This window comes from Lonchura striata, chromosome 2 (assembly GCF_050655825.1).
Source record: "Lonchura striata isolate lonStrDom1 chromosome 2, ASM5065582v1, whole genome shotgun sequence".
Lineage (NCBI taxonomy): Eukaryota > Metazoa > Chordata > Aves > Passeriformes > Estrildidae > Lonchura > Lonchura striata.
The window spans coordinates 33,323,009-33,343,687 of NC_140704.1; the positions used below are offsets into that span (position 1 = coordinate 33,323,009).

Below are 20,679 nucleotides of genomic sequence, written 5' to 3' on the forward strand. Positions count from 1 at the left end.
AATTCTACAGGCAAATTGAAATTCTTCAGTTGTCATATATTTTCTTATCATCAAAAGACTTGATCTACAAACATAAAAATTACAAGCAGATTTTGATCATGCTGAATCCCCTCACTCCAGCCAAAATTAAAGGTTTAATACCAATGTCTAATGTGGAATATAAGGGCTTGTGGTGGTTGTCTTGGCTTTTATGAAGTGAATCACAATTGCAAATATATTTACCTTAGCACACATATTTATTTTTCCCAGAGCAAAATCAATATTACTTCCACTTTAAAAGCCAGAGATCTCACTTAGGCATTTAAAAACAAACAAACAAAACAAAGAAAAGAAACAAAACGAAAACCAAAAAACAAATAAAAAAACCCCAAGCCAACCAACCAAAAACAAAACAAAAAAACCCAAGCCAACCAACCAAAAAAATAAAAAAAAACTAAAAAAACCCAAAAAAAATTGGCAATGGAAAACTGGAAGACTGTATCCTATTCCAGTACCTTTAGATTTTTTAAAGAAAGTTGTTACTTCGTTAGACTTCAATAAACAAGTTTTGCAATAAAACGTTAGAAATACTGTTAATACACTCATTGTGTGGTATCGCACTGGACCCCACAAAAAAAGGGAAATGTCATCTGCGATAACAGCAAAATTGAGCAACTACACCCGTTACACATAGAGTTATCACTGGAGAAGTGACACTGTCAGGGTCTGCCCGAACAGCCTAACGCTTTGCAAATACCAAAACAAGTCTGAAACACTCAGATAAGTAAAAGTGATGAGAAGTGACACAAGACCTTTTCAGAGGACAGAGAGAACACAACTGGAAAATCTATCTCTAGCATATGCGAGAGTAAGTTCCTATAGTGCTGGGTAGATGTGTTGAGGAAAACACAGTTCGATAGGTGAGAAAAAAAGGCACTGAAAAGATACTTAAAGCAGCAGGTTGATTGTAGTTAAAACCTGCATCTGAATCCTGTGACTTTATTAGGAGATTCTATTGACCGGGGGTTGTGGAGGATCTCTTAGCTTTTAATGTATTATTTTTTCATTTCCTTCCGGCTACTGCCCCTTGTAACTCGTCTCCTTTATTTCCAGCTCCCCTCAGCAGCCGCACGCTGCTCCTGCCCGGGGCGCGCAGGTGGGATCCCCGTCCCCGTCCCGCCCCGGCGCCGCCTCCCGCCCGCGGGAAGGGCCGGTGCGGCGGCGGCGAGAGGAGCGGGGGCAGCTGGAGCCGCGGAGCCGGGGCACACGCACCCGCCAAGGCCTGCGATGGGGCAGCGATGGGGCAGCGGTGGGGCAGCGATGGGGCAGCCAGACCCAGAGCCCCCGGCCCCGCCCGCCCCGCCCGGGTGGAGCCCTGCCCCGCCCCGCCGCGGCAGCAGGATGAGGCGGCGGCGGCCCCGGCCGAGGCGGCTGCCCCATGGCGGAGGTAAGCGGGGCACGGGCGGCTCCGGGCGGGCGGGCTGGGGTGTCCGTGGGGAGCGAGCGCTGGGGACGCTTTTCTGAGCCAGGCGCCGTTCCACAACGGAAAAAAAAAAAGACGGCAGGAGGGAGGCACAGGTCCGGCGGTGCGCTGGTTGGCCCGTGCCCTGCGCGTCCCGGGCGGCGGGGCCGGGCCGCCGCGCAGCCCGCGCTGCCGGAGCCCCGCGGAGCCTCCCGCACCGCAGCGCGGGCAGAGCTGCCCTGGCCCGGGCACGGCCCCAGCGCCGCTGTCACCTGCCGGGCAGGCTTGTAAGGCCGGGACGGACAGTTCTGCTTGGCATTTCCTCCGGCATCGCCGCTGTTTTCTTCATGTGGGCACACAGGCTTCTCAAGAACATCACGCATCTGCAGAAGCGCGGCTTCTCCGGAGTGTTTCGCATGGTGCACCCCTCACCTGGGCGCGGGGCACCTGTGCGTCGTAGTGCGCTAACAACACTTGCCAGGAGCATTTCTTAAGTATAGAGGGTCTAGGGCAAACCTCCGGGCTCCTTTTATCTGCTACCCGTTATCAGCGCGGCAGTTTCGGAGCCCGCCGTAAGCAACGAGCAGTGAGCAGCGCTGACCAGCTTCCCTGTTCGCACCTCGTGCGGTCCGTGCTGCGCTTCTGTCGCCTTGTGCCCGCTCGGGCCCTGTCCTGCACAGAGCTGAGGAATTGTGTACAGCTGTAGCTCCAAGATTAGCCGAGCCACTCAGCTGCGAGGCTGGCTTTTCCCGGTTAAATTGCTATTGGGAATAGAGTTTCATTGTTTCCTGCGTAGGTTATGATCTGGGATTTTTGTTGTGCACTTCGTGGATATAAAAGGTACAGGAGTGCCAAAACGGTGGGATTTTAACTCTGAAGTTCAGTACATTTTGAAATACCAAGTTGAACTACCAACATTTTTCAAGTTGATTTTGAACAATTGTGAATAGCTGATTCTTATTGTGAATTAATGGACCAGCATCAACTAGTAATTGTTTAATTTGTCATGCATGGTAGATTTTATTTTCCTTTTAAATTTTTCTTTTTTTTTTTTCCCTATTTCCCCATGTGTTAACTTGGTTATTCTTGTAAAGTAGTTGCAAAACGAGTTTCAACACCCTGACTGTAAGAGATGACTCTTTTTATGTGGAGAGAAGATGATTCATTTCTTTGCTAAGTGTAGCTCTGGGCCTCTCTCTTTACCACAATGCATTTAAGTGAAATAATGTTTGGAGCAAGATAAGGCATTGTTCAGTCCTGAAATAAAGTGTAAAGAGACATCTGTCTAGAAACCCCCATGTCATTTCCACTTCACGTTTTGAAGTACATGGCAGGTCCAAAACATGAAACGCAGATTAAAAAGTAGATCTTTGTTTTTAAGGTGACCTTTGGTAGCTTTGACTGAGTCTACTTATGCTGCCAAAATGTTATTGTAAAAGTATAATGGATTCCAGAGTGGTTCAGCTGATTTATAACCTTCAATTTGCCTTTTATAAAAATAGATTTGAGCTATTTTTAGCATTTTTCTTATCCATACTAGATCAGGATGAAAAGTCTATGTAAACAGATGGAAGCATTTGGGTTTTTTCTGCTTAATATTGTGTGGCATCATGAAAAGTTTGCAGCTGGATTTTGCCATCCCTGGATTAATTTTATTCATTGGACTCCAGTCCCTGCTGAGAACATTTCTGGCAAAACAATGCAAGCTATTGGTCCTCATCTTCTGAGATCTAGTACTTAAAATTATTCTTGAATACAACTGCAGATGAAGATTAATTCACTGGCCAAAGCATGCTGTTGCAGCGTACTAAACTGCAGGGGTTTAAACTGTCCTGTGTTAAGATGAGGTGCAGTGTTAGAACAGCCTGAGCACTTTGGTTTTGACAAGGAGTAAAGTGAATAGGTGGATTCCTACACTCAGCTTGCTGCCCAGTGGTCTTGAATCAGCCCTAACTTTTGTATTCCCAGCAAACTATTTCATTCTGTTTGTTTCTGTAATCAAACATAGGCTTGCTGGTGAAATGCAAACCCCACAATATTTTATTGCTTTAGTAATAAAAAATATATTTCCTCTGAAGTTACACCCTTTAATGGAGAAAATCATCATACTATCTCAGTGTCTTGCAATTAGTTTTCTTAGATGGATGTATGTAGCAGGACCAGGGATAAAAGTGTTTGTACTGCTACAGAGACTGCATTTAAAAAGGGTTTTGTGTTCCAAGTTCTGCACTGCCCATACTGCTCTGTCCTGCATGCCCTACAACAGGTCAGAGCAGGTGTTGGTAGATGTGCCCTATGGCTAGGGGTGTTAGTTTAATGCCTCTGCACCGTTCTGACCTGGGTCAGCTACAGAATCAAAGCTTGTAGGTTTCGTTCTCAGGATGTTTAAGATTGAGACTAAGCTCCCTGAGAACCATGAGTTTAGAGGAAAAGAAATAAAAAAGCAATAAACATTTGCTTTGAATAACTGGAAAAACATTCGTTTCATGCAAGGAAATGGGTTCATTTCTGTAGTAATGAAAGGTGGTGTTTCAGGCCCTGCCTCTTTGCAGAACGCCTGAGTCCAAGAGTTCGGGCTCCAGTGGGCATGTTTGCTAAGGAAACAGATAAAAAGCCTAAGAGTGAGCCAGGTCTTTTCTTTGGAGTGATTATTTCTCATGCTGCTTTTTTTTTTTTTTCTTTTTTTTTTTTTTTCTCCCAGTTCCCAGTGTTAGTGCTGCACCTAGTCTTTCTTCTCACAGTTTGCTGGAAAATGAGATTGCAGTCCTGGTTGTGCTTGCATTCTTTTTAAGAAAGGGTTTACAATGGGAGCACCACTTGCTCCTTAATATTCAGCACCTGTTTGAATGCTGGCATCCCCTATTGAAAACAGGGTGCCTGACTATTTTGTTCTACTCAAACCTACTCACACAATTTAGTAGGCCATGTGTGAGTAGGCCACACTGAATTACTCACACAGGTAAAGTTGGGCATATCTGCTTATTTTTCCCCAATGTGAAGGAAAGTAAGGTATTGTCGGATTGCTCAAAGAAATAGCTTATTATAAGGAAAACTAAAACTGAAATTTAGAGACACTGTGTGGCTGTGTACATTTTGAAGTTTTAAACTCAGAAAGAACCAAAAAAAAAGGGGAGGCAGGAGGAAGACACATAGCTGACACAGGGTATAGGTCTTATATTGGTGGGGAAAAGAGAAGCCATTCTACAGGCACATAACTTGGGTTGCATTCCATGCCCCACTCTGCCAACTGCATTTTCCTTAAGCTTCTCAATGTAACACTGCCTCAACAACACTTCTGAAAGCTCTTACACTAACCCCTAAGTCCATGTGAAAAATGAATGAGACACATTTTCCAAAGCACCTTAAAAAATGTGGGGGGAAACTGGAGGCCTCAGTGCTACAAGATGTGGCATCAGTCCTATGTGTATGGTCATAGTATTCCCTCCCAAAGAGAGAAAGTCTCAAGAAGCTTGTCACACAGCAGTGTCTTAGCTGAAGGTCTTGCAAGTGTTCAGAACTGCACTAGTTGGTTCAGTGATTTTCTTTTCCCTTTTCTGTATATCAGTATTCCTGTGTGTGCAAGTATGTGTTTATGTGTGTATGTAGACATTTGAAGAAAGGGAGTTTAAAAACTCAATGGTTTCTTTATCTCTTGTGGAATATATGTGGGAGAATATTTGGATTAGCAAGAATGGAATGTGTAGCTCTTCAACTTTTTCTCTGTGTTAGTCTTACAGTAAAAATGTTTGTTCCAAATCACATGAACCCCAGGCAGTGATGCTGCCTGTGCCAGCAGAAGAGGCAGTACTTGAATGAGAGCAGGCGTTGCTGTGCTAGGTCATTGCACTCTGTGTGAAACAAGATCCAGCTCAGGGTGGGATAGAGAAGGAAGGTTCTGCTCCCACACAAGTCAGGTAGGTTTGTTATATCTGAATGTATTGCATTCTTTCAACAGATCTTTGAGGCCTTTCCCAAAAGCTGAATTCCTGTACTCGATTAAACAACACCCACTTTAATTAATAATTAACAGCATAACATTGCTGTTGTTTATGAATTACAAAATTTAAGGAAGAAGATGCACAGTGGATAATTTGTATTGTTTGTACCATTGTCTCTATGTTACTTTTTAGACACGGCAGTTTGAGTCAAACTGAGTATGACGTTATGTAAAACCTCATACAAGTACAATTATTTGAATACCATCAACAGCAGAGTTTTATGGTATTAAAGCACTAGAAGGGGGAATCCATCCCAGACTTTGAACACCATTTGAAGTATTTATATTGAGTGAGAATAATTTGGGTTATGGATTTATTTTTTTTTTCCTTGGTGAGTGTCAAAGTTTGGTAAAGTAAGGGTTAAGTAGGAACCAGGTAGGCTTTTCTCTGAAGATTTTTCTTCAAAGGCTGTTTTTGTAATCCATTTGAGAGCTTCCCACTGAAGCTGTGTGCTTAAATTACAGAATATATTTCAAATTATTCTTTTCTTTTTTTCTTCTGGATTCTTTTGGAGCAGTAGGACATGGCAATATTACTGTGGAGAGACATCTGGAAGTAGACAAATGGGATGAGTCCCTGCTTGTGAATGGTCCTTACCTGTTAGCCAGAGCTCGCCTTAAGGAGGTGTGGGAAGGACTTAATGGCTTTTCAGAAAGAGGTGGCATAAGAGAAGAACCTCAAAGTTAGTTTTGCAAGGGTTTGAAAGAGCCTAGTCAAAGGAGTGTTCAGGGAGGGTGTTAAAGGAAGTTGGAGTTGTGGTGTAGGGCTGACTTGCAACAGCATTTTCCTGCTCTCTGGAGAGTAGCCAAGGTATTGCCAGTGCAGGGGGTGGATGAAAAGTGCCTGTGAGAGTAGATGAGGGGAATATCACGCATAAAGGAAGAATTAGGGTGTTGTAAATGTGGAAAGTAGAAGAGGAATTACAGGTGAGGGTCAGGAGGAGGGTGGAGATACTCAAGATACTAGGGGAGCTGAAGCGTCAGACTGACTTCTAACAGTGCTCTCTATTCAGAGCTGTGAGTTGGCAGGCATTTGGTGTTGCAGAGAGGCTGATAGCTTGGAAAAGCTGGGAGCTGGATAAGCTGGATACCTGAGAAAGTATGTTTGCCTGGGAGGACTCAAAAGGAAGACATCTGGAACTGAATTGCAGACAGTTTTATCTAAAAGGGTCTCTGGGTAATTTTGTCTTTATTCGGTACTGACTACATCATGCCAATAAGGGTATACAGCCCACTCTATGGTAAAGGTAGAGCAGGAAGGGAGGGAGGTATCTTACAGAACCCCAATGTCAAGTAGTTCACTGACCACAGAAGAAAGCATTTTGGGACACCAGAGGCATAGAAAGATGTTTTGGGTTTGGTTGTTTGGTTTTTGTTTTTGTTTTTTTTTGGGGGGGGGAGGGGGCACGATTGGTTTGGTTTGTTTGTCTTTTTACTGTGCTCTGTCTGAAAGAGTGACTGAATAAACTTAATTACCCTCATCACGTTTACTCTCAGGGATGTTCATACTTTACTGATAACAAAATTGGACAGAAAACAAACTTTAAAACACAATTTGAAGTATTAGGAAGCAAGCATTCTTTATTCTCAGTGTGCTGAACACACCCAAAAAATATATCCTCTAATCAAATGTATTGTGAAACTTTTCAACAAGATATTTATACAGTCAAGACCATATGTATTCATTACAGTGTACTAGCTAATACATAAACATCACTTTTCCTAGAACTAATTTGCATGCATGTGCCTCTTACTGGAAGCCCTTTTATGGTCCTAGAGGGCTGTCTGAAGGAGTCTCTGGTGGTCATACTCACTGAGTGCCCCCATCGTGACAGATGACCTTGCCTTCAACTTGCCTTAAGGCATGTGCTGTTACTTCTTATTATGTGGCTTTGCCACAAAAGCCAATATATTCCTCATTATCTACTTATCCACTGGTTGCAGCTGTATTTAGCATCCTGTGTGTCTACTTTTGCATTCTTTTATCTATTTTGCTAGTCAGTCTTTAGGCTCTATTTAGCAACTTTGAGGGAAACTGAAAATTTCTATTCTTTATGTTGTCTGTCATTACAATGAAATTGGTTTCTGGTGAAAAACATCTGCACATGACCAAATGGCTGGAGTGTGCACCTGTTTGGTGTATTTGTTAGAAGTGGTTTTAAAAGCTCATTTTGAAGGGGTTGTTGAGCTATTTTCAACATGAAAACTGATGTTTTAATTGAAGTAAATGGCAACATTATTAGTCTCTATATCTTCAACGTGTACCTGTCTCTGCCTCCATCTGGGGGGTAGGTTGGTGTTAATTTTGTGTTGGAACAGAGTGCACACAGTATGTGTGTTTTGTAATAGCTGACACAGCTGGCCCATGCTATCTAAAGCCCTGAAATGCATGTGGTTGGAGAGGTGCCATCATCTCAGTGCAGCACATAGGAGGGCTCACACAGGGAGTGTTTGGTGGCAGCCCAGATGGCATTATTAGGATTTACAGTAGATATGACATAAATGTTCGATAGGTGCTACATTTGGAGTCACATCTATGAACTATTTGATTTACTCAGTTGCATTGCCTACCTAGCATGGTTTACTGTCATTTTTAAGCCGAGTCATATATAACATGGAAGTTACTTTGATATTTGGTGTGTCCATTTACCATTCTACCCTCCATGCATTCTAAACCGTAGCTGCATTTCCAAAAATAAAGTACTCTTCTCTTCTGGTGTCCACCATTCCACCCTCCATACCTCTGAAACCCTAGCTGCATTTCAAAAAATAAAGTACTTTTCTGTTCTGGTGTTTTCAGGATATTTTAGGGCTTATTATGAATATAGAGAAACAGCAAGAAACATTTGTCTTCCTGTTTTTCTTATCTATTAAGTAGATATCAGTTTCTAAGATTATCACATATTTAAAGTACACAGGCAAAGAGCAAGATCACTAGAATTAGAACTGAATTATATCAGATACACATAATTATATTTAATTATTAATTGTATTTTATTCTACCAAGTAGTAAAGTGAAACTACTGGCTATGTTACTAGGAGCTGTTTTGCTTAACTTCTGCTGGTATTGTGCAAACTTAAAGAAGTTTCAACACAAACCATTCTATGATTCTATTTTGGAAATGCTACTTAATTATTCAAAACGTGGCAAAGAGCACCAGGCCTGTGCCACATCTTTTCAGCTAATAATGAGAGGGCTAATTCTACAGAGAAGTGAACTTAGTAATGGAGAAGGGACAAAAGTTTGTAGAAAACCATCTCAAAGGTTAATGACATCAATGGAGCAGTTTAAAACTTAACAACTAAAATAAAGAGAGCATAATGTAGAGTAATTGGAAGATAGCACTTGAACAGGATACACGAGTAAACAGCACCAAAAAAATTGGTTTTTGCAAATAATTGTGGTTGTGTGCCTTTGCTCCAGCACTGAGGTATCTGTAGGGATAACTCAAAGTCTGACTGCAGTGAAGCAGCTTTGCAGGGGCAGGTACTCCCTGCCTCTCAGTGCTGTCTGTGCACCCAGGCAAGCCACCCTGTCTGCTCTGCTCTCTTCCAGCGAGACCTTTCTGTTACTCCAGAGCTACTTCAAATACTTCTGTGCACTTGTAGCCCTGGGTTGTGTAGTTCTAGTCCTGTGTGCCAAACGCACACAGATAAATAGCTGAAAACAGATTGATTATGCTTTGTGCTGCTCCTTCAGAGAGATCTTCTTCACCCATCCAATACATCACAGTAGACCTTTTTTTATTTTGGTCTCATTACAAGTTCTGCTCCCTGTACATTCTTTTAAGGACAGCAGATAAGACATGGGTGTAGGAAGCAAGAGGAGGAGATATGTGAGGATAGTTTGATGTCAAGTACACGCAGTTCATGCTGAGATCAATTCTCTGGTTTACTTAATTGGAAATGGAATGTTCTGTTTTTAACATAGAATAAGAACCTCTGGAAACCTGCCTGCATGCTTCCAATTAAGTGTAGGCCAGGCCACCCACAAAACCATACTTTCTCTCACTTCCACATTGATTCTTGTCCCTCCTTAAGTAGCAGATTTGGCATAAAGTACTGTTTTTAATATCCCAAAGACTGACAAACTGAAGCCTGTAGCTGACCTGTGGTAAGCTGTACCTTAAGGAAAGGGCAAGTGCAGGGTTAAAGCCCAGCCCACCATGTACAAGGCTGGTGGATAATTTGGTAAATCATATTCAGTCTCAGACCACGTTCTTTAATGAAACTGAAAATATTAGATGGCAGAAGCAAGATGAAAATTTCAGATACTTGGAATTTTATTTTTTTATTATTATTTTATGATGAGAATTTGAGTGTAACTCCCTGGCTTTGTGCTTGGACAGAAGTCCTTCCAAATGCAAATGAAAGGCTGCCTTCGGGTGGGGTTGCAGTTTACCATTTGGAAACAGCCTGCTGTTGGAGGCATGAACTTCCACACCCTCCAGCGGTAGAAGTGGAAAGGCTTCTGCAGTAGATGGGTTTGGTGGTATTATTAAGTCTTCTACAATCAGCAAAAATTAAGTCTTTTTCTCTATACAGAAACAACCACATGGTGTCCCAATTTCTTGGGCTCAGTGGTATTACTTAACTCAATTACTGTTTCTTCTATTACCTGTGTTGCAAAATAAGGATGAGAAGGACAGAAATACTGAATGTGTCAGTACAGTGCTGAGTAAATGCTATCTACACCTAATCCTTCTTGTTAATTCAATTAATAATTGAATTTATTAATTTAATTGATTAATATCCAGACTCTGTAATAAAGCTTTTGTCATTAGATGTACATCCACTCTGTAGAATTAAGGTATCTTTAATGAAATGCCTTATTCAAAAACATGGTGTGACTGTTTCTTGGGGAGACACCCCTCCTGTTCTCCCCATAGCAGTAGTCCAGCAGCCAGTCCCAAGTGATACAGCAGGCATGGAAGGAAGCATTCTGTTGAGCTGTGCTGGTCATTCTCAATCACTGAGGAAGAACAAGCTGGTGCAAAGGGTAATAAAGAGCAAAAACCTTTAGCAGCATAATCCACGGGATTTTTGTGAACAGCCAAAACAGAGAAATGAAGGCAAAAAGGTTCTGGTTGATTGCTGTATAGAGTGCTTCGTTGAAATGATCCCATGGGTGAAAATTTGCAATGTGAAATATCTTGTGTGTGCTGTATCTATACCACCGCTGTTGTGAAAACCTGGCTACAGGGCCAGGATCCTTAGCAAGTGCTCTGGTAATGGTGAAAAGTTTTTTCAAGGGCTGGAAAACTTATTGTAGTAATAACTAGCCATGAGTATATTTTAATATCATCTGCTAGAGGAAGAAATGGTGTTAGTAAGACTCATCTTCAGAGCCACCCAGTGCAGCAATATGAAGCTCACTCAGAAGAGATGACACATTCTCTTTGGTAAGCTACAGGGAATGGGCATGACTGCCAGTGTGAGACCCTGCTTCTCTCCCTTCCCCACTGGCACCTCTGCTCCATTCACCTCAGCAGGAGCCCTGTGCAAAGATCAGCGGGAGATTCTGACCTCCATTCTGTGCTTAAGGCCAAGAATCTTGTAGGCAAATGGTTGTGATCCTGTAGTGCAGCTGTTTGCTCTCAGCCTGGAAACTATGTGTACCATGACACCATCTATGGCTGAGTAGAGAAAATAGATATATTTTTTCCTAAAAATGGATGTAGACTCTGGATAAATTCCAAAATCTGTAGTCAGAAATATTCTCCATTTCCTCAGCAGACAGCAGTTTAATATACTGCTAAGACCTGAAAATTCAGTTATTTTTGACATCTCGAGGAAATTAATACAAGACAGTTTTCACAAATTTCTGTGAGCTTCAGGAGCATTTAGTTTCCCTTCAGAAAGGAGATGTCCCATCAGGTACATCAGAAATTTAGATGTCCTCACAGTGGTTTGGGAAAACCATCTCCATTGTAGACTTTAGCAGACCAGTATAATCTGCAGTTTTCCACCATAAGAAAGTTGAACTGTGAGGATTTTGAATTATCTGTAGGACACATCATGAGCTCTTCCCAAAGCTCCCCCAAGCTTTTCTTTTCCCTGGCAGGGGAATAGATTTATATCCCTGGAAATTTTAAAAGGAGCAATTAAGTTTGTGATTCATATATCTTCTATATACAAACCCAGTGCTTGCAGTTGATTTTTAGAGGCATCACATTATAGATGCCACATTTCTAACTATTTCCTGCATTTGCCTCTTCTGCAGCCAGTAGAGGAATGAATTTGCTCTGTTATCCAGGAGCTGAATGCTGTGCCACAGCAGCAGCTTTCCGGGCCATTTGGCTCCAGAGGAGCTGCTTAAGATCTTTAACAGCAGTTGTCCTTGACTTCTTATTCACTTTTGATGATCATGAATTTTATTAATTAGAGTATTAACAGGTCACATTATTTTGACAAGTATTTGGTTGGTTCTCTGTAGAATTAAAGCCTAGCCCTGATCTTGCAAGCACATAAGTATGTGACTATTGTCATGCCTGTGATCTGCTCATTGGACTCATTCAAGTGTTTGCAAGCAGCTATTTGCTAAGTACTGCTACTTTCTCAGTGTCTGTGTAGTACATGCCCTCTCCACTTTAACTACATAAACTGTTGGTTAGGTTTGTTTTGTTGTTATTGTTGTTTTGCACATGTGTATGTCTGTTTTTAGGCAAGTAAATTTGTTTTCTCATATTTGGCAATAAAAAAACCCACCTGGTCACTTCCACATGCAGCTGACAAAGAAGACATAATGTATTGGAATATAATTTCTAATGAGTAGAAACTGTTAGGCATCACTGAAGGGAACTCTTCACTCTTACATCAGAATGACAGATGAGTGCCCTGTAGATCTGTTTATTTTTACAAATGGCTGTTTATAAAGCCAAAGTTTTCTTCCAGTCTTGAAAAGAAAGTACAGAAAAATTGAAAGCCAACAAATGAAATTAGTTTAAAATAAAATCAGGTTTCATATTTTTAAATATTTAAATAGAATGCACAAAATTGAAAATAATGTTAATTTGTTTTAAGGTTATATTGAATTTTTCTCCAAAGTCCTGTTTTAAAACTTTTTATATTTACTTTTTAATGTGTTTTGTATGAAGGAACAATTTTAAAACTATTATATGTTTTGATGACTATTACAACTGCAGGTTTTATATAGTTCATGCTTTCATAACAAACCTGTAAAGTAAATTTTTTGCTGAGATTTTTAGAACTGAATACTATCTCATGTTTGCTGCTGTTGAAAACTTCTTTTCTGCTCCTACCATAGCATTTTGCTGGGAATACCTGGAACTAATGCAGTGTGGCCACTTGGTTTCCCAGCTGCCATTCCACTGAGTGTCACGTTTTAATAACACAGACTTGCCCTGCAAAAGCTGAAATATTGAAAATATTTTTAAATCTAAATGCACACTTGAAAAATAGGAATTACCACTGATTCCTTGTTACTCTAGCAATACTCCAGACCTATATAATTAACAATTAAGAAGTCTGATGATACAAATATAGATAAAATTTGAAAATTGTTTCCAAGGCCGCTGTATTTGAACAATCTCATCACTGGAGATTAAAAATCTCCATCATTTGGATAAATGAAAATGGGTAATGTCTACATGGAAGTGATGGGAAACAGAGTTGCTACTACAATACAGGTAAGCAAGGAATTTTGCTAACTGGCCATGTATAATTGCAGGTTTTAAGATTCCATCATTGAGTATCTGTCTGGCTTGGATATGTTGTTGTGAAATGACCTCCAAAAGACACTGATAGTCCAAACTTTTCATGAAATCACATCATGGTTATTTGGTTTAGAAGAATTAGTTTCCAGCATCCATTTCTACTGCAGATGGGTTCAGTGCCTGGGCACCAAAACAAGAGGTGGTGGCTACCCCCTGAACTGACACTGGTCTTATTCTGCCCCCAAATTCTACACACTCAGTTCATCCACATGACCTGTTCAGTGCATATTTTATTTGGAATGCTATCACTGGAGAAAAAAAAAGTGCCTTTAAAAGATTAATTTTGAGAGCATGCTGTGTAATAGAACCATTTTATTCGTGTCTTCAGGATGTTGACCTGAAAGTATGTCAGGGAGCTTTGGATGATTGCTGTCCACCTCTGGGACAGGATCAACTGGAACTGCAAGAAGAAGAGAAAGACATATATCAAGTAAGTGATGAAACAAAAGGGAAGAAGGGAAAACTGAAGAGGAAGTGAGGCAGGATACAGAACTTATCACTAAGATAAATAGTATTAAAGGGTTTTGAAAGGAATGATTTATTTCCTCTTGTTATTTGAAGTGTCCCTTGCCAGGGCAGGAAAGAAATTATCACTTCAGACAATGCTTTGTGAATAATGCGCTTGTATACCTTTTTGAAAATTGCCTCCTTTCTTCAATCCCCCACTATTTTTTGAGTAGTTGAAATATTCAGATGTTTACAGGAAACACTTGCAACTAATTATTTTTTAATCTGGGTTTATTTTTCTCTGTTGTGAAGGTGTGCTTTTGGGCAAGGATGGTTTTGCCTACAAACACTAGAGACATGGATGCTAAATTATACTGCTCTCACCATTTATATAAAGCTTAATGCTCAGATGTAGAATTAAATTTGGGACACTGAACTGTTCTCTCTAAGAGCTACAATGAAAAGGGCACTCAGTTTTCTTGAGACTTTGTGAGAGCTGAGTACATCTGATCCAGGTGTCTTGCCAGCCTCTCTGCCACTCCCCTGAGAGCTTGGCTTTGAAAAAGTACTTGATTTTTCCACACTGGTGGGGAGGTACAGCTTCAAAGGAAAGCCCATTTCTGATGTTGTGGGCTGGGTAGGGATGGTCAGGCCATGGAGCTGTTCTGCTCATTCTAGCAACATGTCGTCTCCCATCTGGATGAAGACTTGATGGTGGAGTCAGCAGCAGTATTGCATTGTGCTCTATTTCCTCTCAGACTTTGATTTTTTACCTCCTTTAGGTAAAATAATTGTGCTTTACACCATGTTTCCCTTTTTGTCACAGAGCAACAGCAACCATGGGGATTCCCTTCTCTCCTTAGAAGGCTATTTACAGCTTCTGTCATCACAGGTGGAAAACATGCTAGAGGTAAATGAGAAAATACAGGTATTGCCTGCTAATAGATTGGAATATAGTCAGCAATTACTCTGTTTTATCAAATAAAACCACCACAGCCTACCCTACCCACTCTGGGAATTTACTGGCAAATCAATGTAGTAAAACTTACCTGAGACTGCTCAAGATGCTACTATCCACCTTTTACAACAGGTCTCATTAGGTTTACTTGAAAAATCTCCTCCACCAATTTGTCTGGTGTATATGCTGTGTCTTTATTGTGATCTGGTATTCAAAGTTGGATGGAACTACTGGACAACTCAATTAGTTCAACTAATAGTTGCCTTTCTAAAAACTAATACCAGTTTGTATTTATGCAGCAGCTCCTGGTGTGTTTCTCTAGAGCAACACTGATTTATTACACATTTATTTATTGGGTATTTGTGGTGAAAGATTACATTTGTCATAAATATTGGGTCAAGCGCTTACAGGGTTGCTACTCAAGAACAACAGATCATCTTCACTGCAAATCAGGTCAGTCAGCGTTAACAGTGAACCCATTTATATTTTTTTGGGGTTTCTGGTTTTTTTTTTTAATCTTGTGGCCCTCTGATACTATATTTTACTTTCTGTGTGTCCATCTTCACAAAAACCAGTTGTTACTTTAATTGAAGTTTCTCTCTTCTCCTACAGCTCATAGCTGCAACTATTGACCATGAAGCTACTCCCTACATTCCTTTTTTGCAATACTTCAAGGGCATCTTATATACGCTTCCCATCATAGGATCCTCTTCCAGAGTCATAAGTGTTTTCAATATAACTTCATGCTTATTGGTTTTGGGAATCTCTAGCTTGGATAGCACCTTCTAGCCCATAAATTAGCCTCCTCTTCTGTTCAGTTCTGGAAATGGATTGCACACTAACAAGATGTCCAAGTTCATCAGTTTAGCTTTCTCTGTTCTCAAAATTTGAAAGGAATTTGGCTGTAGCCTTTATACAGCTATTACAATACACAGTAACATCCTGCATATTTTATTTAACATCATTAATACAGTGCCATCTTGTGACAGTCTATCTCTTGAATATGGATTGATTGTTTCTGCCAATTATCAAGTCTTTACAGTGAGTGGGATTTTTTGATAGCTGACTTATGACTAATCATGCTTTTCAAGAGATTAGTTGAAAATAGCATCTCTGTCTCGCAGACTGCAGGTGGTCTAGTACAAGGTAACCCCCTAGGAGAAATAAGGCAAGACCTTCTTCTGTTACCTGAGCTCCCAATAAGCATAATAGAGAACTTAAGATGTTCTGGTCCTTACGGTACATCATTCCTTCCCTGTGGAAAGTGCTTTTTACATGTTCACTGAATGGCAATCAGAAAGTTCTTTCCTGAAACACAGTAAAGACACTCAACTATAGAGGAATCCTACACACTTCCTATTTGATGGATGTACATTCTCAAGTACTTTGTATCGATCTATTTCATGACTACTCTGCTTGTCAGCAAGCACCCGACATAATCTTGGACACTGACTTTGTGCTTCTAAGACCCAGCAACTATAACTCAGGTCCAGAAAAGGTGGGCCTTAGGGCTACAGCATTACCAGTCCAGTTTATTGTTTGAACATCAGGGCTGAAGCATCATATATCAGCCTTGGTTTTGTAAAAAAATCTTGAGTAGTAATTTAAAGTCAAGACATCCACAAAAGGTGCGACTTGGTGGGGGGGATGTTACCTACAAACTGATCAGTATAACAGTTCAGCGGAGTTTTGGATGCAGTAAACTTCAGTTAAATGGAACTAAACCAAATGTGGCACCTCACAGCTCTGAAAACTTACAAACTGTGAAATAAGTAGTGAGTCTGGAACAGCACAGTCTTAATGTTCCCATCTTCCACTGCTTTTTTCTTCACCACAGTCCTTATGGTTAACTTCTTCAGATGAGCTGTTTATGTTCTTTAAAAAGTTAGTTTTCTAACAGTTCAGCACCTTGACCTAGCTCACCCTTGAATCATCAATACCACTACCAGGGAAGGGTCATGACCACTCCTCCTAGCAGGACTTTTATCTTAGATCAGAACAGACAGAACACATAGGCCATAGTTTGTACACTTGACAATAGTCCCATTTTTACCTCTCAACCCTCATCAGTCCCACCCTGTCCTTTGCAAGTCATCCTCCCATTCCTTCAGTCACTTCTGCACTCTTCCTTCTTCCTTTTGCCATATGCCAATATAGATTATGCTTTATACAAATGGGAAACAGCATTCCAGATAGCTAGGAGTTTAACATACAAAAATTTGGCTTTAATAGAATCAAGGAGTGGAATGTTAAAAAATAAATTGATTGTGACTGTGTAAGGGAGGGGTGTAGAAGCATTCATTTTATGAAAGATCTCGTTTTTCCCCCTTTCATCTTGTAGGTGAACTTATTGGAAGATACACAAGTTGCTACTCCTAGTAGAGGCCAAGACCCATCATCCTCACACCACAATATAAATTTGACCCAGACATTTCAGAACAGTTTCAGTCCTCCTGATGCCATGCTACTAAGAACAGACTACCCCACTCAATTAAATTCAAAACCAAGACTCTTACAAAGGCAAGAGTTTTTCCCTCAATCAAGCTCTGATAACACAAGTTCAGAATCACAATTTCACGGGTCAAATTTGACAGGGCTGTTTTCAGTTGCTGACCTTAGAAATCTAACAGCCCATGATGATAATAATTTTGATGAAATTAAGCTCATGTCTTTGGCTTTGGAGGAAGGCTTTAGTCCTACAGAAGTTTCCCAGATCTTTGAAGAGCCTGGCTCAGATTCAGGACTGTCTTTGAATTCAAGTCACAGCACCACCTCTTACTCAGTCTGCTATGAAGGTTCTGTTGGATACAGCAGCAGTATTAAATCTGCTCCTTTGCATGGCTTAGGAGCTGTTGGTGGCCACTGCCAAGAAAAGATTAAGCACAGCCATGTGGAATATCCAGGTGTTGCAGAGTGTCCTACAGAAGTTCTTCAGCAGTTTCTCCATAATCACACTTATAATCAGCTGCCAAGTCAAGCAGCATCTACTCTAGAGCATCATCAACAGATGTGGATGAAGAAATCAAATGAAGTAAAGGATAGGTGCCATAATTCTACTGCTACAAACCGGAGCAGGGATGAATGTCGTGCAAAGGCTCTGAGAATACCATTTTCAGTCGAGGAAATTGTGAGCATGTCCGTTGACTCTTTCAATACCATGCTAGCACAGAACCAGCTGACAGAAACTCAGGTATCACTTCTACGTGACATCAGACGAAGAGGAAAAAACAAGGTAGCTGCCCAAAAATGTCGTAAACGCAAACTGAATGCAATTCTTAACTTGGAAGAAGATGTGTGTAATCTTCAAACACAAAAGGAGAGCCTTAAAAAGGAGCACTCCCAGTGTAGCAAATCAATCAACCAGATAAAGCAAAAATTAAACAACTTGTACCATGACATTTTCAGCAGACTAAGGGATGACCAGGGTCGACCTGTTAACCCACGCCAATATGTCATTCATTGCAGTAGCAATGGTAGTGTTTTCATAATACCCAAGCACTTGGCCAAATCTGAACAGAACCAAGATAATAGAAAAGAGTAGAAACAAAAGTAAGATGACTGGAGATCACCTCAATCACTTTTGCCTGAAAGCATGATAAGATTACTTGTGTGAAGACTAAGGGTGAGTGATTACAGCAGTTCAAACAGAAACAACTACACCTGAGGAGAAACACTCTATGTTCAAGGGTCTGGCAAACTCAACCATGATCTGTTAGAAGGTCCTTGAGCTGAGGCTTCTGGATGAGGAAATCTGTTTAATTTTAGTTAGAATTAAAGGAGCTAGACCATGAGTGTAGTGTAGCTTTATAGACCAATGTTAAAACTAGCAATTTAGTTACTGGTAATGGGGGGCAGAGGGGAGAACATCAGTGAGGGATGAAAGTCAACTTCGGATCAATGTTACACATGCAAAAAAATGTTTTAGTCTTGAATACCTGACTGTTTTACAGAAAATGACCTTATTTTATTCTCTAACACTGAAAGAAAAAATATAGTTGAGTGCATCTTCAACTTAAATTAACTGTGGATTTACAAAGGCTCAAGAGGTAACTGCATGCTTTGCATTTATTCAGGACGGCTCTGGTTTTCCTTTGAGAGCAGTCCAGGAGGCTACTGCATTTTTCCTCACTACTTTCAGGATCATAACTCCGAGCAAAGATGATCTGCCACTTAATTTTACAACTCATACACTCAACCTGCAAACATACTGAAAAATACTGCCTGATTCAGTATTTTCTTATCTTCATCCTCTGCAACTAAATAATTCTCAACTTTTTTCCACAACAACGACCAATAGTGAAGGAGTTCTGTTTCTTAGTGACTGTGATATTTATTTGTGTGCCTTCTCTTTTCCTCCCATTTTGACACCTTCCTCAAGAAGTACTTGTGTTTTTCTCTGTGGCTTTTTTAACTGATGTTTTTAAAATGTCTTAAATGTTCCAGATTTAATTTTTTAAAATATACATTTTACTTAGTTTTTAAATTAAATTGAACCAAATTACTAATTATCTATACTTGTAATTACAAGGTTACACTCGGATAGTTCTCCAAATAAAGTTTTTTCGTTTGACATTTATTTGTGCCCTTAGAAAGGAGAAGTTTTATTCACTTACATACTTACAACATCCTATCCTTTCAGACTGTTTTACAGTCTGAAAAAGGTCTGCAAAAGAGATGGCCTAAAAAGCCTGTAATGAATGATAAGGAAGGAATGTTGAGGTATATTATTATGAAAATAACTACTAATATTAATTTCTAGATAACAAATACTTCTTGTTAATTTTATAATTAAAACACATAAAACTGGTATTTAAAAAGTTTTCATTGGTCATGGCATGATTACAATGGACTAAACTTACATTCAGGTATATTAAAAATATCACTTGAACCAATCACATAACAACTACACATAAAAGGTTAAATGCCAAATTACACCTGCTGAAGAAGCAAACTGCCAGTAGCATGAAAGTCACATTAGCTGTTTGCACTTATCTGTAACAACTGATACTATCAAGTGACATTTTCTGAAAAGAGGGCCCTAAGATAGTGCCAAGTGCGCTGAATTATCAATAATGAAATCAGCCTTTTTGAACAATTTTCTCAGCATTTTCTATTAAAAGATTTATTTAAGTAAATTTGTATATGCGTTCTTTATTGGTTTCACCAGAGTCTCAAATTGATAAGTGTAAATTCATAGCAGAAAGTCCCATTCCTGAGGCTATGCAATTTCTTGCTGTTGGTTAAGCACCAGTGTGACATATCTAGCCTAATTGGTATTCACATAGGATTTGTTTACTGGCTAGACCACAAACTCCAACCATAACATGCAATGGGTATCAGATACGTATGATGAAATTCACTGCTCATGTGCATAAATTCTGATAGCTAATACATTAGGCTCACAACTGAGAAATCCAGAAAGCCAAGTATTTCTGCTTTAGGGCCTCACATGGGAAAGTTAATTAAAAAAAAAAAAAAAAAAAAAAAAAAAAGCTACACTTTTTGGTGCCCGCTCCTTCAGTAGCAGCAGCAGGTCAGCTCTCTGGGGTTTTTTTTAAGGCCAGCTGCTAACAGAGTCTTGCATATACCAAACTGGGAAATAGCTGCACAGTTAAATTTTGGTACATGCCAAAAATAAAGCATCCTGTAACCCTTTCAGAACACAATTACTAATGGAAAGCAGCTTACTCCAACTGATCCATTTAAGACATCAGCCCCAATCCCATTCCATTCCCTGAAAATCTGTAGATTGTAAAGGACTGAGAACTGCCCTCAGCTAATTGAACTGTCATTATTGCCCAGTAACTGTATTTCTCTGATGTATGAACCTCAGTTCCTCAGAACCCAACGAACAACTCTACTCCTACAAAAACTGAGCTGAAATACTGATTTTGGGTGGACTGCAACAGTAGTAATGTCTGGATGCGTATTTTTTCAAACCATCAGCTGCCTGCACACAGGACAAAACCATAGGCAGAATTCAAACAAATGTCCTGGTTTTAACTGGAGTAAACAGTCATTAGAGGTGTCTTCCCTTTCTGCAACTAGCCTGGTGTTTAAAGAAAATTCCAAACAGACATAATACACACACAAAGTCCAC

At 40.2% G+C, this 20,679-nt stretch overlaps 1 protein-coding gene across 2 annotated transcripts; it reads left to right on the forward strand.

Annotated features, from left to right (window-relative positions):
- The first annotated feature begins 1,303 nt into the window (after positions 1-1,303).
- Positions 1,304-19,154, forward strand: NFE2L3 (NFE2 like bZIP transcription factor 3). 2 transcript variants are annotated; one of them, XM_021538219.4, is made up of 4 exons: positions 1,304-1,426; positions 13,503-13,604; positions 14,448-14,531; positions 16,921-19,154. In XM_021538219.4, exons 1-4 carry the CDS (start codon positions 1,418-1,420, stop codon positions 18,118-18,120), a joined length of 1,395 nt encoding a protein of 464 aa, XP_021393894.1. In that variant the 5' UTR covers positions 1,304-1,417; the 3' UTR covers positions 18,121-19,154. The 2 variants fall into 2 exon arrangements, with proteins under 2 accessions (XP_021393894.1, XP_085424219.1); XM_085568093.1 differs by lacking the exon at positions 1,304-1,426 and adding an exon at positions 5,103-5,355.
- Positions 19,155-20,679: the final 1,525 nt, after the last annotated feature.

Excerpts from the sequence above, each read along its gene's own strand:
- NFE2L3 (XM_085568093.1), top strand. The coding sequence starts at position 5,254 with ATGAGAGCAGGCGTTGCTGTGCTAGGTCATTGCACTCTGTGTGAAACA. Across the intron at positions 13,605-14,447 it reads AAGAGAAAGACATATATCAA|AGCAACAGCAACCATGGGGA; the intron begins GTAAGTGATGAA and ends TTTTTGTCACAG. Across the intron at positions 14,532-16,920 it reads AGGTGGAAAACATGCTAGAG|GTGAACTTATTGGAAGATAC; the intron begins GTAAATGAGAAA and ends TTCATCTTGTAG.